Raw genomic sequence first — 18,922 nt, forward strand, 5'->3', positions numbered from 1 at the left:
TAAAGGCTTATATTATTTAAGGACTTTCTTTCAAACTACGATAGCTACACGCGCACGCGCGCATTTTTTACGTATTTGCCTTTAATTGGTGGGTAAATGGAAAGAGCGCAATCGCACTCTCAGAGGTTTGACCCTCTCTAGTCTTCGTAGAAAGCGGACAAGGTATCCGCTTCCCAGAGGTTCCTCCAGCACCGCGGAAACGAAACTGCACCAGGCTCCTCCCCGCGGACTGGGAGAGAGCCAATCAAGGCACAGCCCGGGCTGATCGCGTGCTGGGTGTCATGGCGGCCTGCAGTCGCTGCTGCTCTTGCCTCCGGCTCCGGCCGCTGGGCGATAGTCCCCTCCGCATGCCCAGGCGGAATCCGGCGCTCACGTATTTGCAGATGCGAGCACTATCGGGTAGCGTGGGGTCCCGAGCTGTGGCTGTGGACCTAGGCAACAGGTAAGGGACGGCGTGCGCTCCCTTCTTGTCCCAAGGTATCCTTTCCGGCCAGCCCAGATACATTAATCTTCCTGGTTACAAATCCGTCCGACGTCTCTTTAACCTCTCTTTACCCCAAACCTAAATTCCATATTTCCTTTTCTGAATGTGGAGCCTGTCTTCTCGGACTTTCCTCCTTCCTGCTCTGCCTTGTGACTTTGCTTATTGAATCTTTCCTTCCTCTGTTCGGGATTCTTTTCTCCAGAGCCTGTCTTTCCAGCTGACATCTATTCTGTTAATTTTCAAAGACCCTTGGGCGCTGAAGTGGGGGGCATTCCACCTTGAGATAACGAGTTGACTATGTGTGCACTCGTCATCCAGCCCAACTGATTGCCTAAAAGTGTGGCCAGCATGACCCTGGAAGGAAATGGAAAGTCAGGTTATTGAACGCCAATTATATGATGCACGCAATATCTTTAAACCTATAGTAAAGATGCTATCACCCTCATTCTATAGTTAAGATAACAAAAAAAGCTAGGTAACTTTCTCAGAGTAAACCAAGCTAGATGGATTGTGAAATAGTGTTTCTTATTAAGTCCATAGTTTTCCCAGGGGTCCATTTGCTGGAATTCACATTGTTATGGGGAGACGCCTCAGAAAGCATTCTAAGTCCTAATTTCAAATCAAAAGAGATCTTTATTTACCTGGCCAGAGACTTTCACCCACCACAGAGACTCAAGCTCTGTGGGAGGACAGCATCTTCCTGGTCCATCCAAAGAGAATGTGAGCACAAAAACCACAACTCAGTGACTTGCTTTTTGTCATGTAAGCTAGCTAATCATAGAAATTAAAACATTGGTAAGTGGGACCTTTGGGCTCTAGGCTGGACTGTAATTTTCCAGTCAGCAAGCAAGAAGCTAAAATAGCATTAGCTTTGCAGTTCAGCTGACCACAGTCCTGGGTTCAAGCAGGTGCTAGATAGTGGCATCTTGAAATTGGGCAGGAGTCGGTGGACGAGAATCTACAAGGGCATTCACACCCAGGATGTAGTTCACCACAACCACTGCTGCATCCTAAGTAGGGTACAATTTGTGGGGTACAAAGTACAGAAAGACAGTTTTTTAAATAAGAAAACAGATTTTATTTCAGTTTCTCAGAAACAGCTCTTTTAACAGTGTTTTATAGAAGACAGCAAAATGGAGTCTTAGGCTTGTCTATGACAGTTCTTGCTTTAAAATTGTCTTATCTCACTTATCAAAATCTTATCTATAATCTATATTTTTACTAATCTATAACCTATAATTTACACTCTTATTGATGTATTTATCAGTTCACACCACAAGAACATGAAAAATCACTTTTGATGTGATCGTTTTTCGAACAAACGAAATTGCTAATGCATACTTTTATTATCTAAAAATTTTTATTGCATTTTAAAAATTATTTTGACCCTAATTCATACCAAACAACAACAACAAAAAAACTGGCTTAGAATCCAGAGCCACTTCCCTAATTTAATGAATAAACAACAAACTAATTACTTCACAACATGGGACAAATGATCAGACAGGATTTGATCAAGAGTATGCAGACTTTTCAGCAAATATTTTAGGCTTTGTGGGCATATTGTCACCCTCTCAATTCCTCTTTGTGTGTATGTGTCTTTACAAAACTTCTAAACATTATACAAAATTTTTCAGTTGAAGAACTCTACAGAATCAGGCCATAGGCAGTAGTTTCCTTACCTCTAAACTAGATTATCTCTAAGACTCTTTCTACCCTTGGTTAATTCTGATTTTGGGGGGAAGAGGAACTAGGGAAAGGATATCTCTTCCATTCTTTAAGGACTGCACATTCTTGCCCAAAGATAAACCCTACAACATTTCATTCAACAGACACTTACTGTGATCTACTAAAAGCAGTGACATCCATAATTCCCATAAGTAATCTACTTTAATTCATTTATTAATCAATCTGGATCTCTTTTGAAGTTATTTTTTTAAAATATCTTTATTTATTTATTTATTTTTAATGTGGTGCTGAGGATTGAACCCAACGCTTCACACATGCTAGGCGAGCACTCTACTGCTGAGCCACATCCCCAGCCCCCTTGAAGCTAGTTTTTTGTAAATGTGTGCCATGTGTTGAAAAATACAACTCAATGAGTTTGATACCTGCTAGATAAATCAGTTCATCTTTGTCTTAAGTTTGTCACTTGCAACATTTATTGAGTAGCCATTATATTCCAGATACATTATATTTAATATATTTTTTAACACCATGGGAGACTATATACTATTGTGGTAGGTGTTTCCAGATAGTATGTTTAATGCTCATAGTGCCTTTGAGGCAAGTGTTTAATTTTCATTTCACAAGCTTTTATTGCACAACTGCTATGTACCAAGAACTGGAGATATAAGGTCTGATGAAGAAATGAAATAAACACACATTCACTGGAAAATCATTGTGGGGAAAGATAAGAATAGGGCACTAAGGGAGTACAAAGCATTACTTTTCCTACCCCAAAGCTTGCAATTGTTGTGAATTTTGAAGGATAAGGAGGAATTATCAGTAATTCAAATAGTAAGGAGAATAGCAACAGAAAAATTGGAAGGTACTATCATAGAAAGGTGAAATGGCATTTTAGTAACTATAGATAATTCACTATGGATGTAGCAAACAGTAAAAATCTGAATCTAAAAATTTTTACAGAGTCCAAAGCCAAATCTTAAAGTACCTCCACCCCTCATTTTTCAGTGGAGGCAAGTATTTTTACTGAATATTTCTTGGTGGAATTTTTAGGAAGGTGGTTACATTCTATATCATCCTGCAATATTTCTAAAAATGTTCTTTAAGTACCTCTTTTTCCCTGTAGTTCTACTTCCTGTGTGGCTCCTCTCTTCTCTCCAATTCCTTATTTAGCTGCCTCCTCCTACTCTTCTCCCCACCAATAAGATCTCCCTGCTCATCTTATCATCCTTTTTATTATTATTTATTTTTTCAGAAGTGTGTTTTGTTTAGGTATTCGCTTACGTGGTTCAACATTTAAATAGCATGACAGTCTTCCATACATTTCCATAGCCAGGCAGTTCCAACCCCCAGAGGCCGTCCCTATATTATCAGTCTTCTATATATTTGGAAATATTTTATTCATGTAATATTGAAGAGTCAGTTGGCTGAGAGTTTGCTGTAGTTAGCTTTTTTTTTGCTGCTGTGACTGAAAGATCTGACAGGAATAATTTTAGAGGAGGAAAAGTTTATTTTGGCGCTCACTGTTTTCAGAGGTTTCAGTCCCTAGAATGTGGCTCCATTCCTTGGGGCTCGAGGAATTTAACCCAACGCCTCACACATGAGGTAGAACATCATGGCAAAAGAGTGTGGCAAAAGTAGTGGCTCAGGCATCGCTTTAGGAAGTAGAGAGCTCTGTTCAACAAGGACAAAATATATACCCCAAAGATATGCCCCCAGAGACCTATCTCCCCCAGCCACACCATGAATTACCTATAATTACCAACAATCAGGGGATTAATGCACTATTTATATTAACCTTCTTATAACCCAATCATTTCATCTCTAAACCTTTTTGTATTGTCTCACATGAGCTTTTGGGGAACACCTCATATCTAAACCATCACAGGTAAAATGAACCATGGAGCAAAAGTAATAACAGAATTTTACCAAAAACAACTAAAAGTACATAGACCAGAAAAAAACTATAAGTCAGTTTAATCCCAGCTGAGATTGTGAGATAAAATGATAAGCAACCACCTGTTTTCTTTGCCTAATATAGATTGTACAGCCAGGGGAAATGGTGCACACCTGTAATCCCAACAATTTGGGAGGTTGAGGCAGGAGGATCCCAAGCTAGAGACCAGCCTCAGCAACTTAGTGACAATCCGTCTCAAAATTTAAAAAAAAAAAAAAAAAAAATTAAAGGGCTGGGGATGTAACTTGGTAGTAAATCGCCCCTGGATTCAATCCCCAGTACCAAAAGGATGATGATAATAATAAGAAGAATGCTATGAACATTCATGTACAGATTTTTGTACGGATGTATTTTCATTTCTCTCAAGTATATCCAAAGGAGTAGAATTGCTGGGCCACTAGGAACTCTTTATTTAATACTTTAAGGAACTGCCAGTTTATCTCATGAAGCTAGAACACCATTTTGTATTCCCACCAGCAGTATGAGAATTTCAGTTTCTCCACAGTCATACCAACATATATTACCAGTTTTTTTGAGTACACCATCCTACTAGGTGTAAAGTGGTATCTCATTGTGATTTTGCTTTGCATTTCCCTGGTGGATAATGATATTAAGCTTTTTCTCATGTATTAATTGGCCATTTGTATATCTCTGGACAGATGTCCCTTCAAATCCGTTGCCAATTTTTTAAATTGAATTATCTTTTATATATATATATATATATATATATATATATATATATATATATATATATATATACATACACACACACACACGTATTGTTTATAGAGAGTGGTGATGTGGGAGGGCTATTTTATATTATTTATGTTTTGGGTACTAGGAATTGAACCCAGAAGCTCTTTACCACTGAGCCACATCTCCAGCCCTTTTAATTTTTTATGTTTTTTAATTTTGAGACTGGGTCTTGCTAAATTGCTTAGGGCCTTGCTAAGTTGCTGAGGCTGGACTTGAATTTGCCATCTTCCTGTCTCAGCCTCTGGAGTCTCTGGGATCACAGGCATGTGCAACCACCCCTAGCAAAACTGAGTTGTCTTTTTATTCATTTGAAAGAATTTTTAACATTCTAGATGTAAGCCTCTTATCAGATATGTGAATTGCAAATGTATTCTCCTCCTCTGTGGACTTTCTGTTACATTCTCAATAATATCCATTGACTCATGCCAAGTTTTTAATTTTGATGAAGTCCACTTTATTTTTTGTTTTGTCAGTTATGCTTTTTGATATCATATCTTTTTAAAAAAATTGTCTAGCTCAAATTTATAAAGATTTACTGCTGTTTTTTTTTTTTTTTTTTCAGAATTTTGTAGTTTTAGTTCTTTTAGTTCTAGGATCCATTTTGAGTTAGTTTTTATCTTTGTGTGATGAAGGAGTCCAAATTCATTTTGCATGTGTATGCATATGAATATCCAGTCATGCTAGCACCATTGCTTGAAAAGACTATTCTTCCACCATTAAATTATCTTGACACTTTTCTCAAACATGAAAGTCTTTTATAGGCAATATTTAGTAGTTTATATTTTGCCCTGAAAGCACTGAGGGAAATTTTATAAGATTTTTTTTTAATTTTTTATTTTTTTAGTGGTAAATGGACACAGTATCTTTATTTATTATTTGTATGTGGTGTTGAGGAATGAACCCAGCATCTCATACCAGCAAGGAAGCGCTCCACCACTAAGCTACAGCCCCAGCCCCTTATAAGATTTTTAATAGGGAAATGATGTAGTTTGTGTACTAAAAGGTTACTGTAGTCAACAAGGCAAGGGATGCAAAGAGATTGAACTGAGATGGTAAATGGGAATTAATATTTAGAAAGGCACTTGGTTTCTGTGCCCCTAAAATACTTTATCTCACATTCAGGTTTGTCCTGTACCTTCTTTTTATCTTCTATAAGCAGCTCCCCTTGTACATGAATCTCATTCTTTTTATTTTTTTGCTGAGGGAAGAGGATTTGTGAGGCTTGATAGCCTTTAGTTCTTCTGTTACAATCTTGGATTATTTTATATGCTACTAAGTCATTGTGTTGAATTTTTATTTTTAAACAGAAAAATAGAAATATCCTCTGGGAAACTGGCCAGATTTGCAGATGGCTCTGCTGTAGTACAGGTAAAAATCCAGGTTTTTAGAACTTCATCCTAAAAATATTTATGGATATTGGTACTGAATCTTTATGACATCATATAACTTAGAAATGTGATATTGGGAATTAATTCAGACACTAAGATCTTTCCCAGTGTCAAAACCAGAGTCAGACCTGAATGTATTAAATGACCTTGACGATCCTTTCCAAACATGGGATTTTATTATATTTTTGTTAATAGAATCTGTTAGACATTTCTAGAGAAAGTAATTTCATTATTCTCAATAGAACAGTGAAATTGGAAATTTTTATTATATACAACCTAAATTTCCTCATTAGAAATAGAAAATATGATTCAATTTATTTGGTGTGACTAAGCTATCAGTGATCCCCCTTTGTCCTTTTCAAAAATTTAGTGACAGTTCTAATGCTGATCATGCTCATATAGAAGGGATGGTGCCAAGCTGGGTGTACACGCCTGTAATCCCAGCAACTCAGGAAGCTGAGACAGGAGGATCACAAGTTCAAAGCCAGCCTCAGCAACTTAGTGAAGCCCTGTCTCTAGATAAAATATAAAAAAGGGAAGCCCCCTGGGTTCAGTCCCCAGTACAAAAAAAATGCAGCGGGTGGGGAGAACCAAGAGTGGACTATTTGTGAATAATCATCACTTGGAATAAGACATCTCTTTGCTTAAAAAATTTTTGGAGTGAGTATTCAGTTGCTACTTAGATGTTAGTGTCTGATTTCGAAGGTATTTACCAGTGTTTATGTTTTAAGTCAGGTGACACTGCAGTGATGGTCACAGCTGTCAGTAAAACAAAACCTTCACCTTCCCAGTTCATGCCTTTGGTGGTAAGTAATTTGCTAATTTATCTGAACTGTAGTTATAGCATAAATGTAGAATTTGTAATATTTTTCCATTTTCTTATGAGTACAAAATATAAACTTTGTTCAGGAAAAGGTCGTCCTTAGTTGTTTGATACTGAATCGTTAAGAGAGTTTGAATGGATTATTTTATAACCACTTTTCATGCTAGTAGTAAACATTCTTTAGACTATCCAGTTATATGAGTTGATGAGATAAGTGAATAAAGTGCATGAGTGCTCTGATGACAAATAAGCAATGAATTCATTGCCTTCATGGGTTTCCCTTCAGTATGAGTCTACAAGTGTATGGTAAGTGAAGAGAGCCTTAGGATGTTAAGGCTTCTTTCTAATATGAAAGGGAATGCAGTTATACCTAACAGTTGATACAAAAAGTCAGTGTTTGACAGAATAAGCCACTGTGGAAAGTAGTGAAGCTAGGTAGTCATCTGACTGCTAAGTAGAAGACTTTTTAAAATAATTGGCTGAAATATTTCTTTCTTTTGGGGAGAGGTACTGGGAATTAAACCCAGGAATACTTTACGCTGAACTGTATTCCCAGCCCTTTTTAACTTTTATTTATTTATTTTTGAGACAGGGTCTCACTAGGTTGCTTAGGGCCTCACTAAGTTGCTGAGGCTAGCCTCAAACCTGTGATCCTCCTGCCTCTGCCTCCTGAGTCACTGGGATTATAGGAATGCACCACCCCACCCAACTCTGGCTGATATATTAAACAACCTTTACTCCTAGTCTATAGAGTATGTTGTTAGCAAACTCAAGAAAATTAGTATTTATATAATAGATTTTGTGACATGGTTTTTATTAAAAAAAAGGAATCATACAAACCTTATTTTTTCATTGCTGTTGCAGGTTGACTACAGACAGAAGGCTGCTGCAGCAGGTAGAATTCCCACAAACTATCTTAGAAGAGAGATTGGTTCTTCTGATAAAGAAATTCTTACAAGTCGAATAATAGGTAAGATATCAAGATAGAGGCATTAATGCTCTCAGATATGCCAATGTTTCTTTAATTTTCCTTCATTGCATGAGTGCCACTAAAGATTATCTACTGTCTCTATTCTCTCACTTGAATGTAGTCTTCATGAGAGAAAAAAAAATGTCTCTTTACCTACCAAATCTTCTTTAACTTGTACACTGCTTAGCACAGAACAGGTATTCAACTAGGTGCAGTGGCACACATCTGTAATCCCAGCCATTCAGGAAGCTGAGGCAGCAGGAGTATCACAGGTTCAAAGCCAGCCTCAGCAACTTAGCAAGACTCTAAGCAATTTTATGGAGAACCTGATTCAAAAAAGGCAGGGCTAGGGATGTGGCTGAGTGTTTAAGTGCCCATGGTTTCAATCCCTGATACCAAAAAACAAAAAAGGATAGGCATTCAATAAATATTTGTTATATCTATTGAGCATATGAATTCCATAGCTCATGCCTCTACTATGTTGATCTGTCCCTAGTATTTTTCATTTTTTTATGTTGAGAATAGTTATTCCTAAACATGATATGTATCAACTACTGACATGTGAATAATCTTCTAAGTCTTTGACAGTCATAAATATAAATATAGTTTATAGTTCCCATACCCAGAAATTGGTAGTTGATGAACAGACACAAACTACCAAGGTGCCATTTTCTTTTGGTCTGCTCTTAGTCCTAATTGTCTTTCCTCTGCTTAGTGTTAGGTCATGGTCTATTATTAATTGAAGGATTGATATTTATCAACTTTCCTGTTAGCAAATCAATCCAATGGGTTTGGTTTTGTTTTGACATATCGAACAACTGGCAATATTATTTCAAAAGTTTTGGACTCTAAAGCAACTCTGTCAATACTATTTAATGTCTTTTTTCTTTCTTTTTGGAGATCGTTCAATTAGACCTCTCTTTCCCGCTGGCTACTTTTATGATACACAAGTAAGTTCTGTTTTATGTTATTTGTTTCCAGGTCAGTCAAAACTTATTTAATCTCTGTAATTCTTCTTTGGCTAAATATTATAAAAAATTTTGGTATTGCTCTTGCATTTTACTTTTAAGTCATGTTTTTAAAAAAAAAAGATAATACTTTTGAAAAGCTAACATTTACTTGGTATCAATTGGAGCTGACACCTAAATTCTGAGGAGTCAGCTAACCAGGAATGTTGGAAAGCACTCAAGGCAGTGGAAATGGGAAGCTCAAAAGCCCTGAGGCATGGGCTGGGGATGTGGCTCAAGTAGTAACTTATTGTGCTTGCCTGGCATGCATGCGGCCAGGTTCGATCCTCAGCACCACATTCTAAAAAAAAAAAAAACAAAGATGTTTTGTCCGCCGAAAACTAAAAAAAATAAATATTAAAATTCTCTCTCTCTCTCTCTCTCTCTAAAAAAAAAAAAAAAAAAAGCCCTGAGCATAAAGAAATTATCTTTATTATTGGATCCTCTGAAACTCTACCTCATTACATTTTAATATTTTCTGATTATTAGCTCATAATGATACATATACTTTAATTAAGAGTACTTAATTAAGTAATCATTTTACTTACATGAACTAAATGTGTAATTGTACCTTTGCAAGGATGTCACAGCTTCAGGGAGATTCCTTTTTTTCAGTGCTAGGAACTACAAGGGAAATTACTTCCTTAAGAATATGACATAGACAGAAAAGAATTTGACATAGGCATATCACTGCAGTATTAAGCAGTTCATTGATTTGTTTCATCTTTACTTATAAACAGATAATAGAAATATGTAGCTAAGATTTGCTGAATACTTGCAATGCAACTGGTATTGTAAATATTATATATACAGTATTTCTTCAGTTCTCATAGAAACCCTTTGGGAAGATGCCATTATTTTTCTTTCTTAAAGTTGAGAGAACTTTCAGAGTTTAATTTAACTAATTTACCCAATGTCAAGGATTTAGTTAAATATAACCAAAATTAACCATGTTTTTAACATGTAGTATTCCTATATTTTAGGCCAAGATAGTCCTCTCAAATCGAATACATTTGTTGTTAAGTACTTCAAATTTTTTCCCCTTCTACCAGGTCCTTTGTAATCTGTTAGCAGTAGATGGTATTAATGAACCTGATGTCCTAGCAATTAATGGTGGTAAGTATAAAAATAGAGATTAAAAGGATCATTGTTGATTTTTGAAAAATAATGAAATATTTTAATTTCAGCTCTTATTTTTTCCTTTTTTTTTTAAAGCTTCTTTAGCCCTCTCATTATCAGATATTCCTTGGAATGGACCTGTTGGTAAGTTAGGCTATGAAAATAAAAATCTGTATTTATGTTGTTCTAATAGTGGTAAGCATGTTTTAGCAAGGCTATAGATTTATTACTTCTTATGGGGTTGATAATCCAAGAGTCCTTGCAGGTCTTTGAGACATTCTGATCCTTGCCTGCTTTTAATAGCAATGTGTGAAGATGCTCCATTTAGATTTAATGTTCCTAGATATATTCACTTTTTAGTGGCCTCTTTTTATAAAAGAACTTTTTCTTGATTTGCACTTGAAAATTATCAGAGCACACAGTCTTTCAGGAGAAAACAAACAAATGTTTGTTACGGATAGCTCTTATAAGTTGTAATCATAAATATAAAAATTATTCATCAAATAAATGATTATCAAGTATCCTAAATACAAGCTAGTGAGCTAAGCACTGAAGAAACAAAGACAGACTAGCAACACAAAGACAAAAGAAACTGTTTTTGCTGTTAGCTTAAGTGAGAGAGACAGATAATTATTTGCATTATTGTGTTAAAGACATAGCTGAGGTGCTTAGAAAATGATAGGGAAGGTCAGGTTTAGTTTTGTGGTTTTGATTTATCAAGGAGGGCTTCTTAAAGTAGCCAGTATGGAGGTTGAACCTCAGTAGGATCAGATGTAAACATCTTTTTTGGAGAGAGTACATTGTAGACCAGAAGAGCATTCAGCATAACTGAAAATGTGTAGAATAAATGATATACTTGAACAACTCACTGGATCTAGAAGGTGGGGTAGGGTAGGATGTTCTGTGGGCTTTTAGTACCATGAGAAAAAGAGGAATTTTGTTCTGTGGTCACAAAAAGGATTGAAGCCATCACTGGAATAATGCCTTGAAACAATTACCAATATTTTAATATATTTTAGGGGCAGTACGAATAGGAATGATTGATGGGGAATGTATTGTTAATCCAACAAGAAAAGAAATGTCTTCAAGTACTTTAAATTTAGTGGTTGCTGGAGCACCTAAAAGTCAGATTGGTAAGTAGTTTAAGTACCACATTTGTTCTAGATTTTACTCATAAGTTCTTGATTCTTAAGAAATGTTTTTAAACTCTCTTGTGTTGGGGACCGCAAATCAAGTCAAGATGGCGCCTGGCAGTTTGCCAGGAGGAGTGGTTTGTAAGGCAACGCCACCAAGCCATGAAGATGGTAGGGATTCCTTATTGGCCGATTGCTATAACTGGATGATGCTAATTGAGTCAAGCTGTGTGTAACCAGTTAGGTATATATACCTCTGCTGTTTTGCAATAAGGCGGCTCCTGCTACCTTGGGTGCCCGCTACCTTGAGTTCCCGCTCAGTTCCTGCTGAGTTTTCCCTACAATAAAGCAGTTCCCGCTTCAACCTTCAAGTTGCTTGTCACCTCCCATTTATTCTGCTCAGCCGGACTGCGGCACTCTTGTATGTGTATTTTCAGTAACAGTGAAGATTTTTGTTTTATGTCTGTCATATTTTAGCAGAGCCTTTACGTCTTATCACATAATACTTAAAATTACAGAATGTTATGCAGTTAAAATATACAAAAATCTTTAGCCAGATAATTTCAGTAATTATTTTTAGACTAAATTATTTTTAAACTGATAGCTTAACCTAAAAATAGAAGTTTTAAATCTGGTAACAAATTATTGTTTATTGGTTTAAATATTTTCATTTAAACAATTCAGCCATCGTAAAGCTTCCTTGATGTCCTCTAAGGACATCTAATAAATGGAAAACCAGTAATAAAGTAGAAGAAATACACTAACAATGAGTCACTTTCACTTATTTCCTGTAATAAAAATGTCATTAATTGCATGAATGAAAATTTTGGCCTTGTTCTAGTCTATGGAAGGAGAATAGACTTTAGCAGTTAGAATGACTTGGGGTTGAAATCTTCCTTTACCACTATAATCATTTGACTTTGAACAAATTAGAAACCTTATCCATTTATTCTGCTATAGAACTTTTGATGTCTCTGGACTTTTTGACATTGCATCTTCTGATGTGGCTACTTTTTTTGGGGGGGTACTCCGGATTGAACTCAGGGGCACTCAGCCACTGAGCCATATCCCTAGCCCTATTTTGTATTTTATTTAGAGACAGGGTCTCACTGAGTTGCTTAGCACCTCGCAGTTGCTGAAACTGGCTTTGAACTCAAGATCCTCCTTTCTCAGCCTTCCAAACTTCTGGGATTACAGCCATGTACCACTGCGCCCAGCCTCTGATGTGGCAACATTTTGATGAAACATAAACTACTAAATTTTTAGTACTTTTTTGTATAAATGCGTGGAACACCTCATTTCTAGCTACTGTTATGTTGGTCAGTAATGAAGTAGAAGTAGGCACTGTATGATAGACAAAACACATAGGAATTGTATGCTATCCACATTATTAGCTTGTGTTGTTAAACCAAATAACAAGGCTTAAACAAGATGGAAATTTATTTTTCTCTCAGGTAAAAGAAATTTAGAGTTGGTGAGTCCAAGACAGTGATGGTGGCTCCATGTTGTCTTAAGAAATCCAGTCTCCTTCTGACTTTCTGCTCTGCTACCTTCAAGGTGTGGCCTCATCTTCATACTTAACAATCTTACTGCCAGAGCTCTTGCCAACTTAATCTGTCTATAGGCAGGAGGAAGATCAAAGAGTGGAATAGCAGAAAGCCATGTGACCGCTGACTGAGTCACCCTGCCTTGTAAGGTGTTTTCCCAGACATCCCCACCCAGCAGTTTCTTTTACATCTCATTGGGCATAACTGTGGCACATCATTGATTGCAGAAAAGGCAAGGACATGTTTTTTGAATTTTAACTTCAGAGAGTGGGATTTATACCACCAGGAACTACACTAATGTAAAGAGAGTATTCCAAAATTTAGGAAAGCCATGAGTAACAGATGATCCCTACATTATAAATGAGCATCTTGAAAAGAGCCTCCATGAAAGTACTTGTTAACTGTTTAAAGTTCGCTTGATCTGCATCTGAATTTTTTTCTTTAAAGTTGTGTTTTTCATTTACTTTCAGTTAGTAAATTGATCCAGTTACTTTACAGGATAGTTGAAGACAGAAGTCAAGGTTTGCAAAATGACAAGTAGTGTTTCTAATAAGCATAATAAAGTTAATACCTGCTATTGTCATTAAGATTAAAAAAAAACCTGTTTCTAATTGTTATTATAATCCCAATCTATATTAGAGTTGATCCACTCTAATTTTAGTAAACCTTGGAGGAAGAACAAAGGATCTTTGTGGCATCTATGGTGTGCTGTGGAAACACCATAAGCAGCCTTTGAGCTAGCTGTTCTCACCTTTTGCTCCCTAGATGGAAGAATGAGACTCTAGAGGCTAAGTGAACCTCAGAGGGTAGTTTTAAATAATTAGGAGAGGCCAAGGATAATTCAGAACCAACCTGTAACTAGCTTCAAGAATTACCAACCTACATTTTTTGACTTTCACACACTATTTCCATAAAGATATTCAGCCAGCTTTTTGCTTTTGTAAAGTATACCAGATATGTATTTTGACCCCCTTTTCATGCATTATGATTAATACCGCCATCATGAAACTTCTGGGATACAAATAATAGTAATTGCTACCATATCAGTACTAAAATATGTAGTAGTCCAAATCTTTAACCAATTTTCTGCACAGTACCTTTTGGGTGCTTGTTTTTAAACTGGTACATTTGATATTACTTATCATTCTGTGTGTGATAGGATATAACTCAGGGAAAAGTATAGCAACACCATGTTTTTAGATTCTGTGTCTCAAATTCATAACTTTAGTTAATCCTACAATTCCTTCGTCTTCAGTTACTAAAAATAGTTAATGGCTTAAAATAATCATTTTAACAAAGTTTTTAATTTAATTTTTTTTTATTTGTGACAATGTTCAGTAGAATAGTCTGCAGTGAAGGAAATATTTCCTATCTGAGCAGATAGCTAATGAGTAGTTGCAAGGTGGCTAGAGTGGGCAAACAAATTTTTTATTTTGTATAATTTTAATTAAATTAAGTGCAAATAGCCATATGTGACTAGTAGTTACCATGTTGAACAGCACAGGTCTGTGGATCCAGAACTATCAGAAATTGTCCTTTAAAGCATTTTTTAAAAGGAATTGCTTTGGACCCCTAAAGCTCAGGAAATAATGCCAAGAGCTAATAAATGGGATGGCATCAAATTAAAAAGCTTCTGTAGAGCAAAGGAAACAATTAGGATTGTGAAGATAGAACCCACAGAATGAGAGAAAATATTTGCTAGGTACTCTTTCAACAGAGGATTAATATCTAGATTATATAATCTAAACACCTCAAAAAACTATACCAAAAAGTCAAATAACCCAATTAATAAATGGGTGAATGAATTAAACAGAACCTTCTCAAAATGGCCAACAAATACATGAAAAAATGTTCAATAGCATTAGCAATTAGGGAAATACAAATCAAAACTATGCTGAAATTTCATCTCTTACCAGTCAGAATAACAGTCATCAAGCATATAAACAGTTAAAATGCTAGACAGGATCTAGAGAAAAAAGAACACTTTACACTGTTGGTGGAATTCTAAATTAATACAATCACTATGGCAACCAGTGTGGAAGCTCCTTAGAAGACTAGGCATTAAACCACCCCACCATATTATGACCCAGTTATACCACTTCTCAGTATTTATCATGAAGAATTAAAGTCATCTTATGGCAGTGAAACATGCATACCCAATGTTCATAGCAGCACAATTCACAGTAGCCAAATTATGGACCCAGCCTAGGTATCCATCAACAGATGAATGGGAAAAGAAAATATGGTATATATACACAATAGAGTTTTATTCAGCCATAAAGAAAAATGAAATTTTGGCATTTGCAGGAAAACTCTGGAACCAGAGACAATCATGTTAAGCAAAATAAGGTTAAGGGTTGTATGTTTTCGCTCAAGCAGAATCTAGAGAGGAAAAGAAAACAAAGGTGGGAGTGGATCTCCTATAAATCAAAGAGAGATCAGTTAAAGGAAAGGGACCAGGGGGTGGGAGGAAGGGAAAGAGGAGGGAAGTGCTGGGGAGGAATATTGGCCAAAATGTATTGTTATTTTGTGTGTGTGTACAAATATGTAACCATAAATCCCATTAATATAAACAACTATAATGCACCAATAAAAAAATGGAAAAACAAAAAGATAGTACAGGGAAGTCAAAAAGGAATTGCTTTAAGGCTTAATTAGTGAAAACAAAATTTATTTGATGAGTATTTTCCTTTGCAAATTTTATTTTTAAATAAATTTATTGAGATAGAACTTAAATATATTGAATGCAAAAAAATAAAATAAAAAATCAATAAGTGGAAAAAATATATTGAATGCATTATATTTTTTCTATCTCCAATTAAATTCTATGAAAATGAGAGGATGTTTTAGAAGTACAGATGAGAAAAAGGTGTGACCATCTCACTATCATGACATCAGAGGAAGCTTTTTCATGCCTGGAGTGAAGAATTGAAATCTTTCCCTATCTGGCCCTCCCTGACTTGTAATACAATTGTTTTAATGTTCCTCTACATTCAGAACACTACATCAGTCAGTGTTACTAGTTTTGCTTTTGCTTAAACCAACAAACATGATTTAGAAAACTCAAGAAAGCCTATTTTATTTATCCTTATTTTTGTTTGCCATGTTCTTTTTCTTCTTTCTTTTTTTTAATATTTATTTTTTAGGTGTAGATGGACACAACATTATTACTATTTTCTTAGGGTAGGTCTGCTGGCACCAAATTTTCTTGGTTCTCGTTTTTTTTGAGAATCTTAATTTCCCCTCTTCCCAAAACTCAACTCCTAAATATTTTCACTGGGTATATGATTCTGGGTTGCCAATTCTTTTCTTTCAGCACCTGTAAAATGTGAACTACTTCCTTCTGGCCTCCATGGTTTCTGATGATGATCTGCTAGTTGAATTGTTTTCATGTATAGAAGTTTGCGATATCACTGTCTACCTTTCTTGGGTTTGCATTCTTTTTTTTTTTTTTTTTTTTAAGAGAGAGAGAATTTTAATATTTATTTTTTAGTTTTCGGTGGACACAACATCTTTGTTTGTATGTGGTGCTGAGGATCGAACCCGGGCCGCACGCATGCCAGGCGAGTGTGCTACCACTTGAGCCACATCCCCAGCCCCATTATTCGGCTTCTTAAATCTCTAGGTTTATGAATGCCAGAGTTGGGGAGTTTTCAGCCATTTTTTTTTTTCCAGTGCTTTTTTGAAAGGCCTTACCTCCTTCCTATTCTTCCATGACTCTGATAACACAAATGTTTGATCTTTTCACGGGATTCTACTTGAATTAACTGATGAAATTCCTATATAGAAAGTACATAAAGATTTTGCCAGGTGCTATGGTGCACACCTGTAATCCCAGCAGCTTGGGAGGCTCAGGCAGGAGGATCTCTAGTTCAAAGCCAGCCTCAGCAGCTTAGCAAGGCCCTAAGCAACTCAGTGAGACCCTGTCTCTAAATAAAATATAAAAAGGGCTGGGATGTGGCTCAGTGGTTGAGTGCCCCTGACTTCAATCCTTGGTATCTCCCCCCCCCCCCTCAAAAAAAGAAAGAAAGTACATAAATATTTTTTTAATATCTTAAAAGCAATGATTTGGATAATAAATCTTAATGATAACATGATGTGGTTAAATATATGAGATATGTCTATGAGACATGTCTATGCATTTTCATGATCTTTGACTTTATACAAGTTGAAAGCCACCAGAATTGATAACACTATTAGCCAGGAGGCTGTTTAGCTTTTCAGAATGCAAAGCCAGGGCTGAATGGCAAATTTAAATACATCATAACATGGTAGAAGCCCATTCATTTTCCCACCTGTGGAAGAATTAGACAATGTGAGGAGTCAGAATTAAGTAGGAGGTCACTTCAAATAATTGTTAAACGGTAAACATTTATTGGTTACCTAGTATGTTATATGTTTTTAAATTTAACTTAAAAATGTACATTAAAAGTAAATGCTATTGTATACTTTGAAAGATTGAGTTTTGTTAATAAAGCTAATACTAAAGTTACTAAGTTTTTTATTTTCTTTTTCTTTTTTCCCCCCGGTAATGGGGATTGAATCCCCTCTGGTAATGGGGATTCAACACTGAGCCACATTCCCAGCTCTTTTTAATTTTTACTTTGAGATAGGGTCTTACTAAATTGCTCAGGGCCTTAATAACTTGTGGAGGCTGGCTTTGAACTTGTAAAGCTCCTGCCTCAGCCTCCTGAGTCACTGGGATTACAGATGTGTACCACCATGCCCAGCTTCTGTTTCGGTTTGGATAGGAAATTCCTCATTAAATTTTAGGAGAATATAAAATTAAATGTCAAGACTTCTTTATTCATCTATTGTACATATTTTGGAAGTAGGTTGACTCTAAGGAAAGAAATTTTTTAAAGTGTATATATCACCACAGAATGAAATTGATCTGTATTGTTTGTCACATCATGGTACTTGAAATGCTGTATTGATAAACATTTCAGTGACAATTATCATCTTTTGTTTTTGTTTTTCTTAGTCATGTTGGAAGCCTCTGCAGAGAACATTTTACAGCAAGACTTTTGCCATGCTATCAAAGTGGGAGTGAAACACACCCAACAAATAATTCAGGGCATCCAGCAGTTGGTGAAAGAAATTGGTGTTACCAAGAGGACACCTCAGAAGATATTTACCCCTTCACAAGAGATTGTGAAATATGTTCATAAGTAAGAACATCTGTACCACAAAATATCAGATTGTCACCAGATTTAATTTCCTTTAAGGAAAAAATTTGCATGGAAGCACTACCCATACATTACTTCAGAAATAACACTTTTCTGATTTAGATATTGATCCTCTAAATTCCTGTCCAATGTCTAAAACAGGAAAAACCCATGCTCTTCCAGGAGAAATCTTAAATGTGGGAGAGACACTTCTTGATCAAGATATACAAAATTCCTGTATCTCTCTGTGCCCAGACAGGAAAAAGAGAATAAGCATAGATATTTGAATATCTAGGAAATTGTTGAATTTCTCAAAAAGAAATCAAGTATAAACTACTACTATTTGCCTAGTATTTAGAACAGTGCCTGGCACACATGAATAAGTCTCAGGTGGAATTAATTAAAAAATTAAAGACAAAGCAGGGGGAGCATAGTACATGTATAAGTGATTTGCCTTGAAAGGTAAAGATATTTGTGTTCCCATATCATAAGTAGTAGACAGATTAGCAGTGATAAACAATAGTATGTCCATATTTTTAATTCTTAATGAAATGTTTATAAATAATTTGTAGTTTACTAAGTATTTGTTTCACTAATAATAGAAATTAACTCTTGTTTCAAATATTATTATGCTAACATTTATTTTCTATTTTAAAAAGACTTGCCATGGAGAAACTCTATGCAGTTTTTACAAATTATGAACATGATAAAGTAGGTATACCTGAAGTTTGTCTTGTACAATTGTTCCAGTATTATTTTTTGTCATAACTCATGTAGTTTTGTTTATGAATTGTTATCCTATTTTTATTAAAAATCTCCAGCCAAAAGTCTTGAGTAAAAGCTTACCTGTCTGCTTCTCCATTCTTCTATTATTAATTAATACA

The 18,922-nt window shown here is 35.7% G+C and overlaps 1 protein-coding gene across 2 annotated transcripts in view; it reads left to right on the forward strand.

Annotated features, from left to right (window-relative positions):
• The first annotated feature begins 250 nt into the window (after nucleotides 1-250).
• Nucleotides 251-18,922, forward strand: part of Pnpt1 (polyribonucleotide nucleotidyltransferase 1) — a 45,770-nt gene continuing 27,098 nt past the window's right edge. The window contains exons 1-10 of one of the 2 annotated variants that reach the window (XM_046423712.2): nucleotides 251-442; nucleotides 6,191-6,251; nucleotides 7,003-7,077; nucleotides 7,959-8,064; nucleotides 8,965-9,014; nucleotides 10,124-10,187; nucleotides 10,287-10,334; nucleotides 11,210-11,323; nucleotides 17,855-18,041; nucleotides 18,698-18,749. In XM_046423712.2, coding sequence (XP_046279668.1) covers nucleotides 282-442; nucleotides 6,191-6,251; nucleotides 7,003-7,077; nucleotides 7,959-8,064; nucleotides 8,965-9,014; nucleotides 10,124-10,187; nucleotides 10,287-10,334; nucleotides 11,210-11,323; nucleotides 17,855-18,041; nucleotides 18,698-18,749 — 918 coding nt within the window. In that variant the 5' untranslated portion in view covers nucleotides 251-281. The remainder of the gene's footprint in view (nucleotides 443-6,190; nucleotides 6,252-7,002; nucleotides 7,078-7,958; nucleotides 8,065-8,964; nucleotides 9,015-10,123; nucleotides 10,188-10,286; nucleotides 10,335-11,209; nucleotides 11,324-17,854; nucleotides 18,042-18,697; nucleotides 18,750-18,922) is intronic. The other variant, XM_058573020.1, reaches the window with a different exon arrangement.

Source organism: Marmota monax, unplaced genomic scaffold, assembly GCF_021218885.2.
Source record: "Marmota monax isolate L192 unplaced genomic scaffold, Marmota_monax_Labrador192_F-V1.1 WCK01_AAM20220418_F8-fsc00015, whole genome shotgun sequence".
Classification (NCBI taxonomy): domain Eukaryota; kingdom Metazoa; phylum Chordata; class Mammalia; order Rodentia; family Sciuridae; genus Marmota; species Marmota monax.